At 39.4% G+C, this 20,669-nt stretch overlaps 2 protein-coding genes across 3 annotated transcripts; one reads left to right on the top strand and one right to left on the bottom strand.

Annotated features, from left to right (window-relative positions):
- Window positions 1-451: 451 nt before the first annotated feature.
- LOC138044566 (adenosine receptor A3-like) lies at window positions 452-5,787 on the top strand. Of its 2 annotated transcripts, XM_068891045.1 has the most exons (3): window positions 452-510; window positions 618-1,769; window positions 2,897-5,787. In XM_068891045.1, the coding sequence occupies exons 2-3, from the start codon at window positions 871-873 to the stop codon at window positions 3,048-3,050; spliced, it is 1,053 nt and encodes a 350-aa protein (XP_068747146.1). In that variant the 5' UTR covers window positions 452-510; window positions 618-870; the 3' UTR covers window positions 3,051-5,787. The 2 variants fall into 2 exon arrangements, with proteins under 2 accessions (XP_068747146.1, XP_068747147.1); XM_068891046.1 differs by having other exon boundaries at window positions 461-1,769.
- Window positions 5,788-9,046: 3,259 nt separating this feature from the next.
- Window positions 9,047-20,636, bottom strand: LOC138045831 (putative mediator of RNA polymerase II transcription subunit 26). The gene is made up of 6 exons (XM_068892460.1): window positions 20,122-20,636; window positions 18,870-19,066; window positions 17,796-17,909; window positions 13,806-14,447; window positions 12,070-12,235; window positions 9,047-9,619 (listed from the first exon to the last, which is right to left on the bottom strand). The coding sequence occupies exons 1-6, from the start codon at window positions 20,546-20,548 to the stop codon at window positions 9,489-9,491; spliced, it is 1,677 nt and encodes a 558-aa protein (XP_068748561.1). The 5' UTR covers window positions 20,549-20,636; the 3' UTR covers window positions 9,047-9,488.
- Window positions 20,637-20,669: the final 33 nt, after the last annotated feature.

Genomic DNA, 20,669 nt, shown 5'->3' with positions numbered 1-20,669 from the left:
TGTCATAATACTTTTTTGCGGTTTAGTTTATGTCTTTTGTGCTGAATACTGTACATAATATGTATTACATGTACCGTTCATCGAACTGTCATTAGCGTTGAACACTATAGCTAGTGCAGGTTTTTTCGTTTTGTTGGCTAGTTTTGTCGTTCAGAGAAAGGAATAATTTTATACGGTTAAGTTAAAAACATAAAATTGTATTGTATTTACAGATGTTTCAACACGCAAAATTATATCTATCCTTTTCAAAATCTCAGCCTCGGCTTTGTTCTTAAAATATTTTTAAAACTTCGCAAATTTCAGCCTTGATATTCTTATAAAATATATTCTTATTTAAAAAAAGGGTAGTAATAATCTTTGTTAGACGATAAAAATGTCAGGGGGTTGATATTAGCATTTCAACGAAAATGTCACGGAAATTCAAAGGATCTCATATATTTTTCACGCGCCACGACGATATTTTTCCTTCTTTGAAGAGCTCTTTGTAAAGTTAAACCCGTGATGAATACAGTAGGGCACATCATAACATATTTTAGGCCGTTCAAATAATGTCAAACGTTCTTGAAGAGTAGTGTTTCAAAATGTAATTTTTCAGTTGGTGTTTTTTTCTTTTGCAGAAAAAAGGATTTAATATCCGCTGAGTTAGTGGAGATCACAGAGTTCTGCGAAACCAGGAGTCCTGGAGGAGCCCTGCTTTTAGAAGTTTGCAATGTGGGTCATTTGGTACTTTACACTCGAGAGAGTTGTAAAGAGACTCATCAACCACCATCAATTTGACATTAATTATTAATAAAGACCCGAGACACCAATTTATTCGAGATTTGCGTTCGAGTTTACCATTGTCTGCTGGTTTAATTCACTTCAGACGAAATGGCGACCGCCAACTATTCTACGATATATGAACACAGGAAAACTATGACAGATTTTCTTTGTTCATCGGAACTCACAGACGGAATTCACGGTGAACTTCGATGGGCTGCAGCTATTAACATTTTCCTGTCTGTCACAGCATTAATTGGAAATGCCACCTTCTTAGTCGCTCTTAAGAAGGTGTCCTCGCTTCAGCCACCGTCAAAAGTCTTGTTTCGTACCTTGGCTACAACGGATCTGTGTGTTGGTATCATTTCGCAGCCTCTGACTGCCGTCGCATTGATGCCAGAAGTTAAACAACATATTCACGTTTGTCGTTATGCTAGTACCATACGCTTTTTAACAGGTTATCCATTGTGCATGGTATCCATGCTTACATCAACTGCAATAAACTTGGAAAGGCTGTTTGCCTTGTATTCACGCCTAAGGCTCAGATACAGACGATTTGTCACCCTGAAGAGGACATATGTTGCTGTAACCTTCTTTTGGGTTGTGTCCCTTGTGTTTACGGCTATGTCTTTAGTTAGTGACATAATAATCACCTGGTATGGGTTTATAGTGCTATTTTCGTGTCTGGCAATATCTGCTTTCTCCTACGGAAAAATATTTCTTGTGTTGTGCCGTAATCAAAATCAAGTTGATTGTCGTGCTTTCTGGCAAAGACAACCGAAGCAAACAACGCCACTAAACGCGGTACTTTATAAAAAGACAGTTTACACTGTATTATGGGTGCAGTTGGCTTTGGCTGTTTGCTACACACCGTATTTTGTCACAGCGGTTGTTCTTTCTCGTAGATTCAGGGAGCCCAGTGTGTGGCTTCTTGTTTTGTGGAGATATGTGGGAACTTTGCTTTATTTCAACTCCTCATTAAACCCGGTGCTTTACTGTTGGAAGATGAGGTCAGTGAAAAAAGCAATGAAGGAGACTATTCAACAAATTTGTAGCTCGCGTGCTTGTACCTGACACCGCGCGGTTTGTTTTGCGTCGCATGCAGTTAAAGTTTGCTTGAGAGTCAATCCTTCGGTACAATTGTTTTTGTCGAGTTTTCACCCATAAGTTGTTGTTATTTAACATTGCTATAAAATTTACGACATGGAATTTAGCAAGTTGAATGTCATGAAGAACTAAAGAGAAAAAAAATAGAGATAATACTTCTCAAAACCAGTGGAAATCTGTATTCAAAGCTAGCTGATTTATTGCGTTATGCCGTCTAGTGTCATAACTGAAGTAATTAGAGTAGACTTTATCGATAAATCTAAGCTAACAATAAGCCAAGAGTAAGTATTTTGTTTAGGATTTCAAGTTGTGCTTTTTTATGGTTCCTCAGCGGATGCCCTTTTTAGGACATTTAATTTTGTCTCACATATCGCTGTGAATTGAAAATAGGTGTATCTCTTATGCAAACAAATCCAGCAATGTGATCCTGATGCACTTCAGCTGTGGATTTAAGATTGTAACGATCCGGAAACTGTCGCTGCCAACGTGATTGGCGGCAACAAAAAACGGAATCGTTGGTTGGAAATTGAATTTCAGATTCTGCATATTAACAAAAAAAGACGCAGTACTTATGCTACATTTTCCGCGTAATCCGCTAGATGGCAATGGATAATCATGGCTTGAATCGGAATTTCACCAACCTACAAGCGTATCACTGCGCCTTGTTAAGGGACATGTAGAATACTATCGCGATTGATTCCGTGAAGGACATTAAAAAATGGCAACAAGCTAGAAGGCAACTTAACCTGGAGTTTGTCGATCCAGGCAAGACAAAACTCAATCGATATCGGTAAAGGACGTGTTTCAGCGAAAGTTGACACAGTGGTATATATAAAGCTTAAGGTGACACCCCAGGCCTTATGACAGCTAGTCGTTGTCTACGTCAGTAGGTACTAACCGCACCGGAAAGGAATTGATCCACCCATATGTCAAATCACTTCATTAAAACCTGACAAGGCACAGTATTTGAGTAGTTATTTAGTGTGAAATGCCCCGTTTTGGCTCAACAGAAATGTTTTTTTTTCATCAGATGGACGCATCAACTGATCCGGGGTTGGGATTCACTAGTTTCACTTGCTATATCAGAGGCTATGTCATGCAGACTTTGTCACCACTTGTACTCCCAATTGTTAGGCCGAATGCCGTGGCAATTTTGGAGGTTTTCTCTAGAGAAGGCACGTTGAGGACGGTCTTCCATATAGAGGAAGTCCATGTCTATTCTGTCAATGGTCAAACCTTCAGCATAATTAAAAGATTTCGATGACTTAACTAGAAACTAGCTGCATGAACCAATGACACTTTCGCTAAGATAAGTTTTAATGTGAGGACTTAATGCAGTCACATATCATTTGGCTTTACAGTTATATTTTTTGTTGTAGTTGTATATTTGTCTTTTTTTCATAAGTTGACCGACTGAGTTTGTTTGAATAATAATATGAACTTTGAGACTGAGTTTAAGTGATAGAACTAGTGTATACTGGTAAATTATACTGACAAGACTACCCTTAAATGGAAAATATGCCAGCACGGCGGCGGTGTAAAATTCGTTTCAGAGGTAAAAATGCTCCCTTTGCGCCTCTTTTCGCTGAAATCCTTGCTGCGACGTAGCCAGTACTGACCTCCGTGCCAAATGCTAATGAGCCACACGAGAAGCGGCCATCTGCGATTCTTATATTTAAATATTGAAAATCGTAGGGGAACCTCAAGACTTTCAAGTCATTTTCACAGTGGGGAAGATGAATTACGGCAAGATTATTGACAAAATAGCTTCCTGTAATATTTGCGTTCGATATTAGGAGAACGCAATTTATTATAATCTTAGTCATCCTGTGCATAGAGTGATCTCTAGCAAGTTTTCGTTTTTTTTGCTTCTCTGCTTTTTCAACGCTGTTTTGAATTACATCATACGTGGATGAGCATCTGGGATTTGATATGTCATATGCGCAAATGGCGATCGCGCACCTCCTGATTGTTTGCAGCAAGGGACATTTTTGTTAGTAATCTCACAGACAATTGCAACAAAGTTCAAGCTTTCAAAAATTTAGTTTTTGTGACATCGTCACCTCTTTACTCTAAACTTTCCATTTTTAGCAACATTCCACAAGCCTCAATACTTTCGATAGACGTTCTTTACATAATTAAGTGCATCGTCTTCATGAAGCCAGCCTCCAAAGTTCCCCCCAAGAAACGCACTTGATTATGATTACTCCTAGATTTGTGTCTCCTAAAGTGATGAATGGTCAGAATTCCGTTAAATATAAGTCTTCCGATTGCAAAAAAAGGCAGTACGATGCGAATGGCGTCTTTGAAATCTCATGTCATACGTCTCGATGCTCTTGGGATGCAGGGATGGCGCAGTGGTGAGAGCACTCGCCTCCCACCAATGTGGCCCGGGTTCGATTCCCAGACTCGGCGTCATATGTTGGTCGAGTTTGTTGTCTCTACTCTGCACCGAAAGGTTTTCTCCGGGTACTCCGGTTTCCCCTCTCCTCAAAAACCAACATTTGACTTGATTTGCTTTCATTGTTAATTTCAGTTTACAGTGTCCCCGATTAGTGCTCTACGGCGCTAGAAGATTAGACACTCGAATAAAGTTCTTTTCCTTTCCTTTCATTTCCATTCCCACGCAGATACCAACACCTCTCTCCTCAGGGTTGAACAAGACGAGCACTGAATAAGTGTTAGTTAGTATTGACCACTGTCAAGCTCTATTTGGTGATTCAAACGTCATTCTCGCATATATTACTGTACTTTCTTCGCACAAAAAGTACGAGAACTAATAATCACAGCAACTCGCGCCAACTTGCTGTGAAAAAGAAGTTTGAAGTGAACTCGGAATGATCAACATGTCAGCCGGCCTCGATTCCAGTGTTACACGATTCCCTTTTACCTTCTTCAATCTTTCTGGGTTTCGTATTTTACTAGTAATCACTTGTCCTCCCGGGTGCCTATTTACGTTTAAACGATGAGTAGCATTGTGGTTGGTTAATTCTTTCGCTTCTGCTTCCGACTACGACAGTACAGTTTTCACTGGATCGCAATTAAGCGACGGAGTCATAAGCGAAATCGGTATTCTGCTTCCGACTCCGACAGTCTGATTTTCACTAGATCGTATCGATCTGCGCTTCTGATTACGACTCCGACTCCGACTCCTTCGCTAGTAAAAACCATCCTTTATGATTCGGAGTCCAGCCAAGGGCAAAGTATTTCGATCCTGTCAAATGAGTCATAATACGGTTATTGAAACCATCTCAAGACTGAAGCACATGCTCATATCCTCAAACTTCGGTCGTCTAAGAATGTTTCTTTCCCTACCCTTCTCCTATAAGCGACAGTTGAGCGCACTTATAAAATAGAAAATGATAACCAAACTGAATAAATCATGTCATCACTTCCGAAGTGTAGAATTCAAGAGGCTTTTACTTAATTTTAAATTAAATGTTGTTTAATTCCAAACAAAATTAAAGTTGTTGTTCATGTGACAGAACTCAAGTGAGTCCTTACGTTACCGTAAATGTGATGGATGATGGATTGAGTCTTCGCTGATCAACAGCATCACAGAGGAACTTATTTTATAGACGCGAATAGATTTCTTGGTCTGTTCTTGAGGCTAAGATACTGAAGACATGCCGGCAATTTTCCTCGCCAGAATCGTGCTTTGTATAAAAGAGAACCGACGCAAACAGCTGCAATGAATAATTATACAAAAGACAATTTTATCTGTATTATGGGTGCGTATGTATGTTCTTATCTCGTGAGAAGCCCACCGTCTGAGTTCGTCACCGTCTTCTAAACTCTACACTTCACTGATGAAGGATCGATGACATTGTACAGTAAAAGTGCAATGAAGGAAACATTGCGACAAATTTTCTATTCGTGGGCGGTTGCACCTGGCGCGATTCTCTTTTTTGATCACCTGGTCATCTTTCATAAAGCATGTTGTGAAATTGTGTGGCAATATTACAAACCTTAATTAATTAAGGTAAATGCACCATGGATGACTTCAAAGGAAGCTTCAACAATGATGAATATCGATAACAAGAAACAAAAAAAGTCAAACATTAAGTGCACTTAAGAAGTAGAAATCATTATCGGTAGTTCAGTTTCAAAAATAGCTGCGAAATGTGAGAAAAAAAACATGGTACATACGTCGAATTCAAGTTTAATCAAGAGTCAAACACAATTGCAAGGAGACTTACAAAAATTCGGGCTTCTATCAAACTGCTTAAGTTGCATATCATTAATGGAAATGATCTTTGGCTCAAAAAATTAATCATTTTTTATCATCAGTTCCAAAAGTAATTTGTCAACTGGTGCTATGAAGCTAAGGCATAAGACCACGCTGTATTTCGTGCGGCACATACATAGCTTCTCGCGTTCCACATAAAGCCTTATTTACACTAGCAGGTTTTCCTTGACATGTTTTTCTTGACAAGTTTTCCTAGTTTTTGAACAAGGACACTTGTCAAGGAAAAACTTGTCAACGACGATATTTGCTAGTGTAAATTACTTGTCAAGTGCACTTGTCAAGGAAAACTTGTCAAGGAAAACTTGTCAAGGAAAACGTACTAGTATTGTGTACAGTCGGCAAGTTTTCCTTGACAAGTGGAGTTGTACATGTCATGGAAAACTTGCTAGTGTAAATGAGGCTTAAATCAACCTTGCTCGAAGTATCAACGAGATTTCCAAAGCACTCATGATTGGCCCAAAAAGAAAAAAAAGTATAAATTATGTCACAGAAATTGTTTAGCAGCTCGTGTCCTATTTTTCCGGCGGGGAGATAAACGACCGCCGGAAATACGTCTGCGCTAGGAAGCCGCGTGATTAAATTGCACCAGCCATTGCATTGATGCTAATGGAGGTACCCAATTGTCAGTTAACTATAAACCCATTGGTACTCTCACGGACAAAATGCCTGTTATAATAATCGTAAATAACGCAAGAATAACAAATTTAATAAAGAGAAGCAAACAAAAGACAAAGGGGCCCTTAAAAAGCTGCAATTATAGCAAACATCTCAAAAGTTGCAAGGATTTTGCCTGCAAGGACAAAATGCTCGTTAGCAAGAAGAACAAACGTCGCAAAGATCGCACTGATAATGACAAATTGGCCAGACAACGAAATAAAATGCGAAGAGGTCCTTGGAGAGCCTCAAATATAGCAAATATCGCGAGGATTTTGTCTGCAAGGACAATTACTGAATTCAGTTTTGGTATTTTGGCACGAGTTATTCAATTAGTGCTCAGTCCTAGACATAATTTATAATTCGAAATGGAGATGTTTACTACCTTTTTTTGAAGACAGGTGTAATCATTAACCTTAAACCAGTCACTTGTCATGATTCTACAGATTGAATAAACAGGGACTTCGTGTAGAAATGGAGCAATCTCCATAGCTGCTTCCGGCTTTAAGAGCGCGACAAGGTATCAGGGGCACACAACGAGAATATAGTTCAAAACCACTTAGACATAGCATCGTTAAACGTATTTTAGTATTTAAACGGTAGATATAGGCATATTTTTATCCCCTAAAAATTTTTCATGTGTTCGGATTTCCTAGCTGAAACTCTAGTGATCCGAAAATGAGAGGGATCAAAACTTACCTTTTCAGTCGAAAATTTCAGCCAGAAAAAAGGCTCCCGAAAATTCTAGGTGACCTTTTTAGGATAAAAAATCCGTTAAAAATGGGCAATTATACAATTTTTCAGATGATCGAAAATCCTAGGAGAGGCAGGCAAGCAATAAATTTTACAACAAATGTTCTGAAAATTCTAGATCTCAAATCGTCTTCCGAACAGATATTTTCCGAAAATTGACGTTGGGTGCCCCTGAAAGTATCCGATCAGGGCCATTTGGTTTTTTGGGATTGGCATGAATTTTTCAACAACTTAAATATTCCACTTGTGGTGAACACAGTAGATGGTACGTCAGGATAACGTCTAGGGCCAACAGATGGAATGTTATCGGGATTTTCTTTGGTAAATAGACTTCGTGCCTTACCTACATGCTTTCATTAGTTATAGCTATTCGCGGGTAGAAATGTGCATATTTTGTGAATAGGCCATTTCCGAGTTCATGTCTGCCTCCTCTTCAAAGCGAGTCTAAGTGCGAAGTTTTTGTTACGAAATTTAGTTTTCATTCTTATGTAAAGTAGTACTAATTAACATCACAAAAACTTCGCACTTGGACTCGCTTTGAAGAAGAGGCAGACATGAACTCGGAAATGGCCTATTTAATTGCATTCGACGATGATCATATCAGGTATATCATCATACAATGAGCCATGAAATGAAGGCATGGGAAAGCGTAGCTAGTGGAGGCCAGATTAAGGGCAGAAGTGAGCATTTGTGAGTAGCAGTATGGTTTTATCGTTTCATGAAACGAAAGAGTACTACATATGAATTATTTGCTTTAAGGTTGTCGATAGAAAAGTACAGAGAAGGTCAGAAGGTGCTGCATTGTGTCTTTGTAGACCTAGAGAAAGCATTTGACAGGGTTCAGAGAGCGGCATTGTGGTATTGTATAAGGAAGTCTGGAGTGGCAGAGACGTATGTTATAGAGGTCCAGAATATGTACGAGAGCTTAGAGACAGTGGTTAGATGTGTTCTCAGTGTGACAAGAGGGGTTCAAGGTGGAGGTGGACCGCATCAGGGATCAGCTTTGAGCCCCTTCTTGTTCGCTATGGTGATGGACAGACTGACAAATGAGGTTTTAGACAGGAATCTTCATGGACTATGATGTTTGCAGACGACATTGTGATCTGTAGTGAGAGTAGCGAGCAGGTGGAAGAAAAACTAGAGAAATGGAGGTATGCTCTGGAAAGGAGAGGAATGAAGGTCATCTGCAGCAAGACAGAACACATGTGAGAGGGAGAAGGAGATGCATGTGAGAGGGACCCAAGTGGAACGGTAAGGTTACAGGGATCAGAGCTAAAGAAGGTGGAGGAGTTTAAGCACTTTGGGTTACGTCCTGGACAACTGACGATGACGACAGAATTTACCAATCTCGTACCCAGAGTCCTTGAGCTCTTTGGTCAGCGGGTGGTCTTTCCAGGCAACCGCACGCAAAGAAAAGAGCCTGAGGACCCTGATCACAAGATTGAGAAGTTACCACCATAAACCTCTACACGACAAAGAAGTCAACACAGAGAAGTATATGCGAAAAAAAAAAGTTGGCCACACTTTCAATAAATGTTTAGTTTATAAATTCTTAGGCGATAAATGTGGATTTGCGACCAGGTGGGAATTCTTGACAACAAGCTTTCGCTCGGTCACGTCCTCGACTGAAAGCCCCCAAAATATGAAATCCGGCCACCGAGAATGTGAACGACACGGACACAAAATCATAATGTTCTTCTCATCAAGGGGAGACTGACTTCTTTCACGAAGAAATTAATTCCTTTATTTTACGCCTCCGAATTGCTATGCGAGAATTAATACTATTTGACAAGGAGGTCCTAGTATTATGTTAGTTTGGTGAAATATGGCATGCGCCATCGTGTCCCTGACCAGTATTAAGCCACAGCCAAAGGGACAATTGAAGTGGCACTTTTTTCACTACAGCTGTAACAGCAGAATGGACGAATACAGTAATGTGAGAAAGGCATAAATGCCACAATGTTTACTACGGGTGATATCGAGATGACTTTTGTTGAGATGATGAACTGTGGCCAGTTCCTGGTCCCTTATGGCTACTTCTGCTCTGGTGATGATGGTGATGTCTTGAGTGGGACGAGCTTGAACTCCCTGAAGGTCCTAATAGTCACACAAAACAAATATGTTTATTTCTGAAAATATCAAAAACAATTGAAATGCAGAGAAACTTCAGCGGTTAGTCAGAAAGCAAAATTCTGATGGCCCAAAAGTGAGGCTTGCGATGTTGTCAAGCAATGTTGCTGAAAGATTCTACTGGGGGATACAGTGCATGTATTGCCATTCTAAATCAGTCAAGATTACGATTGATTTTTAAAGAAATCTTTCCCGTTTTCACTTTGTTTTACTTATCAAGGCGGTCAGTGAGCGCCTCTTCCCGGAGGCCTAGTACCATTGCTTTTGATGTGGAGTCCATTACTACAATTTTTTGGTCACAAACCACAAGTGGCAAGTAAGTTGGTACTTCCCTCGTACTTATGAGGCACCAAATATGACCATAAATGTTGAATAAGTTTCACATTTATGGAAACTAACATATTTTGACAGGCACGTCACGACAATCTAATGGTTAAAGTATACCAATGAAATGGATATTCAAACCAACTACGACAAAATTGGATGACAAAAAATCTGTATACGTATCGTGACAAGTGTGAAGTCTGGAATGAATGAAGAAGCACGGCATTAACAGACAACGTAGTTATCCCCCAAATTTTTAGCAGAGCGCGGGCGCGAAGGACCATGGGTAAGAAAATATGGTAATCCATCTGTGCGAGAAAATTTGGTTTTGGTCACCGTACGACCGTACGTACGTCCACCCATCCATGTATGCCAATGTGAGCAGTAGCACGTGACCATATCACAGGCTTTAAGTACCCCTAACGCCAAAAAATTTTTTTCACTAAAATGAATCTTTGCATTTGACGTCACAAACTTATTTACATTGCATTAACTCTTTGTAAAAATGCATGCAAAGTACATGTACACGTACATGTAGACCCACTCCCTTTCTGACTCGGTCGTGAACAAACGATGCTTGGATTTTCCCAACTTTTGAAGCCTATAAAATGGCAGGATTTGTTAGAAGAAAAAAAAAAAACCGGCCGCAATGCGTTTTGAACAGGTGTAAAGATTCATTTTAGCGAAAACAAATATTTTGAGGTTAGGGGCACTTTACGTTTAGAACTCATCCAGGTGGCCATACACCAGCTAGTTTACAGCGTAAATCTTTGATATTGGACATCAATGTTATGGTCAAGAGACACGTGTCAAAACAAGGCATCCGCTGACCAGTATCGCGTGACCATATCGTGGGCTCAGGTTTAGAGCTGGGGTCAGCTATTTTAAGTTGACCACTGACCAGATGCTAGGTATCGATTGGAAAACAGGCTCAAGCCAGGTTAACTTATTGTAAGAGAAAATAACCCGGGAGCTCCGCTTTTAGGCTTGGCTAAATCTATTTATTTCATAGGTACTGAGATTTATCCACAAAAATCATAGTGACTGTGAATAAAATTCGTACTGATTCTAAATGTAGCCAATCAGGAACACGAACGACAAAATTTCACTAGTGATGAATGAACGTATCGAATAATGGCCGAGGGAAGGTTTGCTTCTGTTTGCTCAGTCGAGGAATTTATTTTAGAACAAGAAAACAGAAATGCCGCTCAAAAAACTGAACGAAATGTACGATTGCTTGAACGACTTTTGAAAGCGAAGGTCACAGACAGGAAAATGGAAGTTATTGCAGCAGTTCATCTGAATGAATACTGAATTCATCCCGGGGAATTCATAAACCAGTTTATCATCTCTGTCCGCACTAAAGACGGCAGTGAATATGGGCCGACTTTCCTTCGAAGTTTAGTGGCTAGCTTGAAACGACAACTGAAGAAAAAGGGCTATTCCGCAAGCATAACAAACGACCTGGTATTTGAGAAAACCAGAGAGGTTCTTTAGTCCAAACTAAAACAACTAATTAAAGAAGCAAGGAAAAGGTAGCTTTGACAAGCGACGAACTAAAAACACTCTTCACTTCGGAATATCTGAAACACAGTAGGTGTTGTAAATTTTATTAAATAAATTTTCGGTTGGGCAATTTTAAACCAATGTTTATTGCTTTCATCGCCTCACTCCATTTGCGCGAAATAAATTTGTCTATCAAACACCACCACGAAAAAAACCTCAGTACCTACGAAATAAACACATTACAGCCTGGAAAATGCTTTGCACGATTTTTATTCACTCGTTGTTTCGTATTAGAAAATTCACTCGTTCGCTGCGCTCACTCGTTCGTTTTCTGATACTGCTCAACTCGTGAATAAAAATCGTACGCGCGCATTTTCCATGAAGTAATCTCTATATATTAGCCAAGATAAAGTGCAGACGAAACTTGAAACAATAACATAAAAGTCTGGAATAATTTCAATGGCGACCACAAGAAAACAGTAAACGTTACCAGAACTGTAACTGATCAATATCAACAAGTGGGACAACACCCAGCATGTCATAAGAAAAGAAAGCATCATTTTAAGTGATACTTTGCAAATGCTCACCTGAGTAGGATCCAGCGGAGGGCACCCCTTCCGAAGAGCTCTGGTACTTTGCTAAATACTTCTTCCCTGCACTTCCCTGATGATGGCCCTTTGATCCCGAGATTGGATAAGGAGCATATTTGTGACTGCTTCTCTTTGCAGACTGGACTCCAGGTGGATGATTTGGCTTAACACAAAGAACAAAATTGCATGCAATTTAAATTGCTGGCAATATAGGTTGCAACAGTAGCGTTACTTTTTCCTAACCGAGCTACCTTCATAGCTGAAATGACAGAACTTAAAAAAAAATCCACAACTCAGAAGACTACACCATGGGAGGCTTTTAGTACAAAAAATATAAATATTTTCATGTCCAAAAAACTGTTCGAGGTTTCTTTGGATTCAGGTTCAAGTTCTAAGCAGAAATTTGTATTAATTATTTTCTCAGTCTCTCACAAAAAAAATGAAATGTTCTTAATTTGTTGCCAGATCACAAGCTCCCATAAGTAATTGTTTTCAAGTGGGATGTGGTTTGTGAGTAAGACGTTTCAATGTTAATAGCGAGTTTACGTTCGATGAACAGTGGATGATAAAGAAGACTTCTCAAGACTCGATTTCGGATTTCTTTTGATTTCTTTCAAAAAAACTTTTGTTCCAAAATTTGAGCTGTTAAATTCATTGTGCAGCCTATCTACGGGTTTTTACGGTAATTTTTATCTCGGAAACCGAGCCAGCCTGGTCAATAGATGGTCAACCGGGATCATGTCAAGAGGCTGCCTGGACACTAGAAACTCCAGATCATTGTGTGGGTTTTTAAACATGGTGATCCCACAGAGATGAGGTTTATGATTATAGCCCTCCTTATCCTCAAAAACTACAAAGCAGGGTGTCAAAGGTACAGGTAGCTGGCAGCCAGCAATACTTTCAGCCAAGTTTGTTGTCTTGGATGTCCGCTTTACAGTGCATGCGTTTGCAGATAATTATTTCAATTTCTTTATTTTTCTCCTTCAACAATAGACCATTTTCGAAGTATTAAAATTCAGTCCAAAACAAAAGGCATCATCTCGAGGGCCTGGGGAATAAACTCATACAAATCATTCAATTTATTCCCCAGAGCATGATGTCTTTTCTAATTCTAATTTCAAATGTGTCCATCCACTAAAAAGTATCTGCAAAACCTGAGAGAGCCTATTTGTTGGCAGATGGTGTTATCTGGTTCGTGGGCAGCACTTCCTCTAGCAATAGTGGATTGCTTGTAATCTCACAATCTGATTGGCTAATTTGCCATTGTCAATGAGAATCTAGATAACACTGACAATTTGTCACACAATGTAATAGCCAATCAGGAACGCTCATTTTGGGAAATAAACCAATCATATTGCTAGAAAGTTATGGACAACGCTTGCTCTTTCTTTGTGTCATGATTTTGGTCACTCTTTGAAATAAGCACTTTCTTTAGCGTTGAATATTGTAGTAACAACTAAATCGAAAGTGGTTCAGCATTGTCTGTAGTCTTATCAACAACGATATTAGCCATCACAGTAGTCAAAATTTGTTGTGGACTCACGAGGTGCAACAGTTTGATTACTGTGATGACGAATATCGTTATTGATAAGAGTACAGACAACGCTGAACCACTTTCGATTTGTTAAACTTCCAACACCGTAAGTTTATTAATGCTCTACCTCAAGGTATTAACCCTTTCAATCTCATCAATGGGGGTAGCTTCAGGGACGTCAATGGGCTAACGTACTCACCACCTGGTTTTGTGAATATCCAAGACTTGAACTTGGTCTCTGATCCTGCTTCTGATGTTGCAACTGTTGTTGGTGTGCAGTTCGCACCAGTTGGCTTTGATGGGTACCTTCATATTGTGATTGATGACCGTCACTCTGGTTAGCCCCTTGCCGTTGGTGGTACTGCTGTGGTGTTACAGCCTGCTGCCTTGGTACCTGTTCCTGAGGGCCTTGATGTCCCTGTGTGACAGGATACTGTGATGGCATTGGTGGTTGCTGCTGTGTCTGAGGATGGTAGGGATGCTGGCTGCTGGGAGGTATTTGGTGTGACTGGTAACCAACAGGCTGTTTTTCCTGGTAACCCTGGGGATGTGAATGCACCTGGTACTCCTGTTGTGAATGCACTGGGTGCATATTGGAGCCATGATAAGACTGATGATGAGTTGGGTCTCGTGAAAGTGTCACAGGATACCCATGCTGACTGCCTTGGCCGTGCTGTGCAGAGTTTGACTGTTGCAGTGCTTGAGGGCGTGGCAATAAAGACTGTTTCTGATTACCATGCTGTACATAGTGATAACTTGGTTGCTGCTGTTGCATGTGGTAAGTAAACTGTTGCTGATGTGGCTGTTGCTGCAACTGATGAGCTGAAAAAATCTGATTTTCCTGCAAAGGAATGGGACAAAACTTGTCTAAGGGTGCTTTCCCTTTGTCAGAACTAGCTGGCCAGACCTATCAGTTTGCAAAGAAAATGCAACAATTTGAAGACCTAGAACACTTGCACGATAATCTCTCGCATTTTTCCGGAGGAGAACATGAATATGTTGAAGGTCATTTTGTTCTTTAGGTTAAATTGCAACCAAACTAGGTCATTTTGTTTCAACCTCGCATGGTCAACTTGCTTCAACCTAGATCAAGTTGTTTGAAGTTAAGTCATTTCAGGCAGGTACAAAACACAGGTTACAGGTCATTGTTTTACCAATACAGAAACAACCCTAACAGTTTCGATGTGTAGCACAATCACCATACCCAATTTGGGGTGACTCAGAAACATTTCCAGATTTATTCAGTTTAATGTCTTCAATAAAGCTATTTTTTTGCTGAATGCTAAGGTTGTCCTTGTTGATTAGCATACAGGGTGTAAGAAGGGTAAACGACTTCCTTTTCTTGAGAAAACAAAGGAAAAGGATAGAAAAATAGGAAAAATTTGAGTGTAACGTGTAACACAGTTTTCAAATTGAAAGTCTTCAAAACCATTTTTCATAAGAGAGAACACTAATGGACAATAACCACGGATAAAATACAGTAAATACTACAAATGAGCCAAATTTCAACAGTTCAAGTTTATTAAAACCCTTTTAAAAGATTCAAAATTCCGTAGTTTCCTTACTGTAACCCTGTGTTTTGGAATTCTGGCGCTCACTAGGTTATTGTTTGAAACAAGTCTTTCAAAACAGTCGCTTGTAATACTTTTTCTGTTCCGCAATTATGCCATGATATTTTTCGAGACCACTTCTTTCGATGCTGCTCCTGATCCAACCAAGGCATAACTGGGCTCCAACCAAGCATTTTCTGAATGCTCACAAGTTCCCCTAGCTATTTCCACTGTTTCGTCATTCCAGCTTTCAGGGTTGCGAAAATATTAGCCTTTGACTGAGTCGCTACGTTTTTTTGACATGCTGGGCCATGTTGAACCAAGTCTTGAGCGCCAGTAAACATCACAGTCTACTTCGCAAAGAAGCCATGATTTCCGTAAGCTTCACGAGGCTTGGAAACCTTTCCTACTATGGATATTATTGGGAAGTCTTCATGTCTTTTCAGGGGCAATTTGAGACAGATCTGCTCTGACGTCAAATTGTAAAGTGGGGCACAAAGCCAGTGTTTAGGGTGTCAATAGAACTAAATGAGGGGATACTAGCCTCCATGTAGTGAAAGCTTTCTTTTTTTACTTTTTATTTACCGCAAAATTGACTATCTGTATGAAAGACCACACCTACAAGGGATCATGGGTAAATCAAAAAATCCATTTAACAGACCAAACTTTAATATTTTCCAAACAGTTTGAAAGATATGAAAGTTCGGGTGTGAAATAAGCCAAAGTAAGTGATTTTCACCCCAATAAACACAATTTCACAATTTTTAGGTACATGTATGTTACAGGAATGGGTACGGTGATCATACTACTCATCTTTACCAATGCTAATATTAGGTCTGAAAACTTTTGTTTAGGCCTAATTAGGCTTAAGGTTAGCTTTAATCAATGTTTACTTTAGAATAGTATCAGTATCTGTATTGGTAAAACAATGTCCTGCGTTCGGGCCCAAACCCGATGCGGGAGATCTTCAAGACCCCCTGTCAGACTGGACTTGTAGTGCAGTGACCCTACTTGCACAATTTTTTGCGTTATTATGGGATGTCTGAACATTTGCTTCGCGCTCCAAATAAAATTTTCGTATATGTATTCTGGAGTTTTCACGATGTATGTAGTTCAAGTTATTGTTTCTGTTACCATCTAGTGAAGTCATTTGCGGTTCGAACATAACCTGTGACTTGTGTTTTGTACATTGTACACCTGCCCCAAATTGACCTAAAGTAGGTTGAAATAACTTGATCTAGGTTGTTCAAAACAAAATAGCCTATTTTGGTTCAAATTAACCTAAGGAACAAAATGACCTGAAACATATATCAGGGATGGCACTAGGATTTTTCAATCTGGGTCCTGGGACCTACATGTTCGGCCAAATTGGGGTCCCAAGCATTTTTTGGGGGGCCCAAAATCTTGCTGACCCTCAGTGAGAAAAAGAGTATGATTTAAATTATGAGAAAAAGAGAGTAACCAACTTGGAATTAATATTGACGCATATGCATAGGACCGGCCGACAAAGGCTTTTTCTAGAGCCGTTACATTCATTCCTGGACAAGAACTCTGTTAATGAAAGTCAGCACCCTTTCCAAGGGTTTACGCATCACTGGTTTCCTCCCTTAGGAGCAACGAACAGTGACGTCTTTTGCTTTATATTTGCATTCAGTGACTTGCAGAGTACATTCCTCTGAAGAAGACCGCAGAAGGCGGTCGAAAATTTAGTTTTAACTTTTTTAGATGTTTTAAACCCCATTTCTTAGAACTTCAATTATGATCACAGATCGCTCCAACAGTTTTACAAACAACAGAATATACTGACAAATCAAAGCAAGTTGTGTGAGTTATTTAAGTCAGTGCCTTGCGTCCTGGGACGCATTAAAATTTCGATCATGCATTTTTTGGATTTTATTTGCGTAAAAATGCATGATTTCTGCGTTAACGCGATCCCTGTATATGTAGTATCATTCACAACGTGTCAAGATTTGAAGTCCCTCCAAATGACCGGTTTGACCAGTCACTTCTATCAAATGGAAAGTGCCCTAAGTTACATGTAAGCTACACTGTACATGTAGCTATGCATCATATTTTGCACAAAAGGTAAGTGGAATTTAAGCTATATGCCTCCTCTCACACAAAGATAGTCAACATTCATTCTTTCAGGAAGTGTTCCCCATATCGTGGAAGAATGGATTTCTTGACTTGGTAAAGCCCTCCAGGTTCTGCATAACTATGAGGCCAAAGCATACTTTATATGATGTATACTACATGTACAATGTAGTTACATGTACATTGCATTTCCCTCCTTCTGTGATGTTGTGCTTATTCTCTTAAGCCCTTTATCCTTGAACAATGAAACTAGTTAGTTTGAGGTTTACATGTTTGATTTTCTGAGAACTTTTTCGAAAGTCAAGGACAAAATGCCCGCATATACAACTTGTAACTGCTGAAACACAAAACAATTAAGCACTTGAGCCCCTGATTTTTTTGTGTATCCACATTTCCAGAAATCGAAGAATACAAGATTAATATCTCATGAACATTTAACAAAGAAATTAAGAAATTGCTTTTTTTGCCATCAAAAATGGGGGGTCGACTTATACACGGGTTCGACTTATACACAGGTAAATACGGTAAGTATACATAAAGTGTACCTGCTGAGGCAACCCTCCTTGGTGAGAAGACAGTTGTCTGGGAAACACATGCTGCACTTCAGAGGCTGCACCTACGGAGGGGGTATGCTGCTTGCCTGGAAGATGGCTTTCAAGCTACAATCACATCAGGAGCACAAAAATGTAGATGAAAGCAGTGGTTTTAATAATACAATACATACTTATTTTAAAATAACTGACCACACCCCATAGTGGCTTTTCAGAGCCAATGAAACACAATGACAGAACAGAACAACAACAACAACTGTAAAGAATCCCAACTGGCCGGAGGCAACCAGGAACAAATTCAACGATTGATCAGAATGGAACTTGAACCCTCGATCTCCGGATCTTAAGGCAAGTGCCCTAACCACTACCGTAATGCTGCACTGCCTGCCAATGAAAAGCTCCTGCTACTTCACTCAGAAAAGTCAGAAACTTTTTTCCCTACACTAAAGAAATTAAAAACAGTTTATTTCAAATGTAAGATTAAAATACATTTTGACGATGACAACAGTTGGTTGTACTCTTCTCAAACCAGCAAACTTGAAATGTTATTGAAACCCTTCACAAGTGTGGAAAAAGTTCAGAATTCAGAAATTAGTAAAAGCTCATGATTAAAATAATAATACATGTATCAGCTGAAAAGTAATGAGGGGCTAGAACTTTCAGACATCTTTGATACCATAAAATTATTATGTTTGCACTGCCCTTTTTCAGTCAAGACAGTTCTAACTCACCACTGGTCAGACTGATAAAGGCAGGGCACTTCACCGAAATTACACGTACTTCAATATTATTACATCCTGAATCCTGAATTCTTTCCATTTATGTAGAAACTACGTGTATCTGTATCTAGAATGTTGAACGAACCTTTGTTAATAATTCATTTCCTAAATTAAAGTTTAGGTTGACAATCAGGTATAAATTATTATATGTACTGTAGTTTGATGCTACATGTACTCTGGTATTGTAAATTACAAAAGTAGCCTAAAAAATAAAACTGCTATTCAAAGACCCAAAACTTTTCTTAACCATTTATACCGGTAATGATGATTTTATTTTTTAAGGCTTTACCTGACTGCCTATCATACTGACTCCAGGTGCGTGTCCCTGACTATGCTGGTATCCAGCATATCGCTCCTGGGCAGCCTGATGCCCTTGTGTGGCTTGGGGTGGATAACCTACATGAGGTGGCTGTTGGAAGTGAGAGATTTGTGCCTGAATATATCCTGACAGAGGATGGGGTGGGCTACCTTGCCGTTTGACTGCACCTGAAAACAATTAACTGTTAATATTCAAATACAAGGTCAAATAACAAGACCCATGACTTGTTTAAGAATACTAAATAATAATTATTCTATGTTTTTCAGTCTGTGATGTACACAATTGTATGATACTGACTTATAAAATTTGTATACATGCATGTGTGCAACTAGACTATAACTCAGCAAAAAGCTGTCATTCCTCCACACTTAAAATATTATTGTTCAGCAAACACTACAGATCATTTGCCCATATACATGTATCTTAAGAGGGTGAATATATCTTATAAACAGTAACAATACGATACAATGTACCTTAAGGTGATTCCCTGGTTTTGCACCTCACAACCCAACTGCACATAATTTTTTTTGTCATTAGCATGTGCATTAATTAGCTCACGCACAATGAAAGAAATGGCAGATTTTCATTGACGCCAAGATTAATCCATCAAGGAATGGCTATTTTCTCCTGAACGAGTACAGTGAACCCCATTTTTTATTTCATATTTTTGCTGAGAACAATACATCTTCATGGAGTAGTGAAAAAAAAAACAGCAAAAATACACTGCATATGACCAGTTTTTTGGCGGTGTGTCTGACATTTGCAGACTGCAGACTGCAGACAAATAGCACTGATAAACAGTACATGTATTTAACTCCAAACACCCATTTCAAATAGCGCTGATAAACAGTATTTAAGTCTAAGAACCCATTTTAAAACAGTTAGCTTTCAATTGTCTGCAGTCTGCAAATGTCAGACACCGGTTTTTTGGCAATTTCATTTAATTGTACTTTGAAATCTGTACCCTCTATTGTAGGCACCCTTTGAAAAAATAATGAAATCCGAAGGGTTGATATTTTTTTGTCATCACCGTTGACAAAAATGTCTGAGGGTCCAAATTTTGCTTGGAGAAAAAACCCGAAGCCCCCATTGCAAAAACCAGCCATCCTTAGGGGGGCGGGGGATGCTGATAACAAAATAATGGAACGACCCCATGCATACCACCAGCACACATATACAGAAGAAATAACCACTGTCTGCTCCAAGACGAATCTTATTTTACCTGAACATGGGAGAACATCCCCAAGAGCTATCTGTGTTTGCCCAGCTACGCCTATTGGACCCTGTACTGTAGATAACCCCTGAACGGTCCTCGAATTCACGGAACCCGCTGTCTTCAAAGCTTGTATCTCTTGTTGCCTTCTAACTTCATCTTCATAATTTAAAGCTTTCTTGAACTGAGAAAAGAGATCGTGTTTCTTCTGTTTCAATTGTTCAAGTTTGGCCTCTAATTCGGCTATTTCTTTTTTAACATCTTCGACTGTTTCTTTCTTCTTCTCCTCCTCCCTCTTTCGCTGTCTCTCCTCTTCTTCTTTAGCCTTGCTCTCGGCCAAAGCTTGCTTTCCCTTCTCTCTTTGCCGCCGAATGTAAGCGTACACAGCTCTAAGCTTGCCTTTTGTTTGGTGAGTTCTCTCAATTAACACAGGCATTTTAAGCTCTGTTTATATTTTTTATTCGAAGAGAGCACTTACGAATCGCCATTTTTTTCGCAATGCATGCTAGTTGGCTTTCTTGTGTAGACTATAGGATGTGATGACTTACATGACATAC

Source organism: Montipora capricornis, chromosome 4, assembly GCF_036669925.1.
Source record: "Montipora capricornis isolate CH-2021 chromosome 4, ASM3666992v2, whole genome shotgun sequence".
In the NCBI taxonomy this organism is placed as follows: domain Eukaryota; kingdom Metazoa; phylum Cnidaria; class Anthozoa; order Scleractinia; family Acroporidae; genus Montipora; species Montipora capricornis.
The sequence above is the reverse complement of the archived record's forward strand: the minus strand, read 5'-3'. Positions and strand labels throughout refer to the sequence as shown.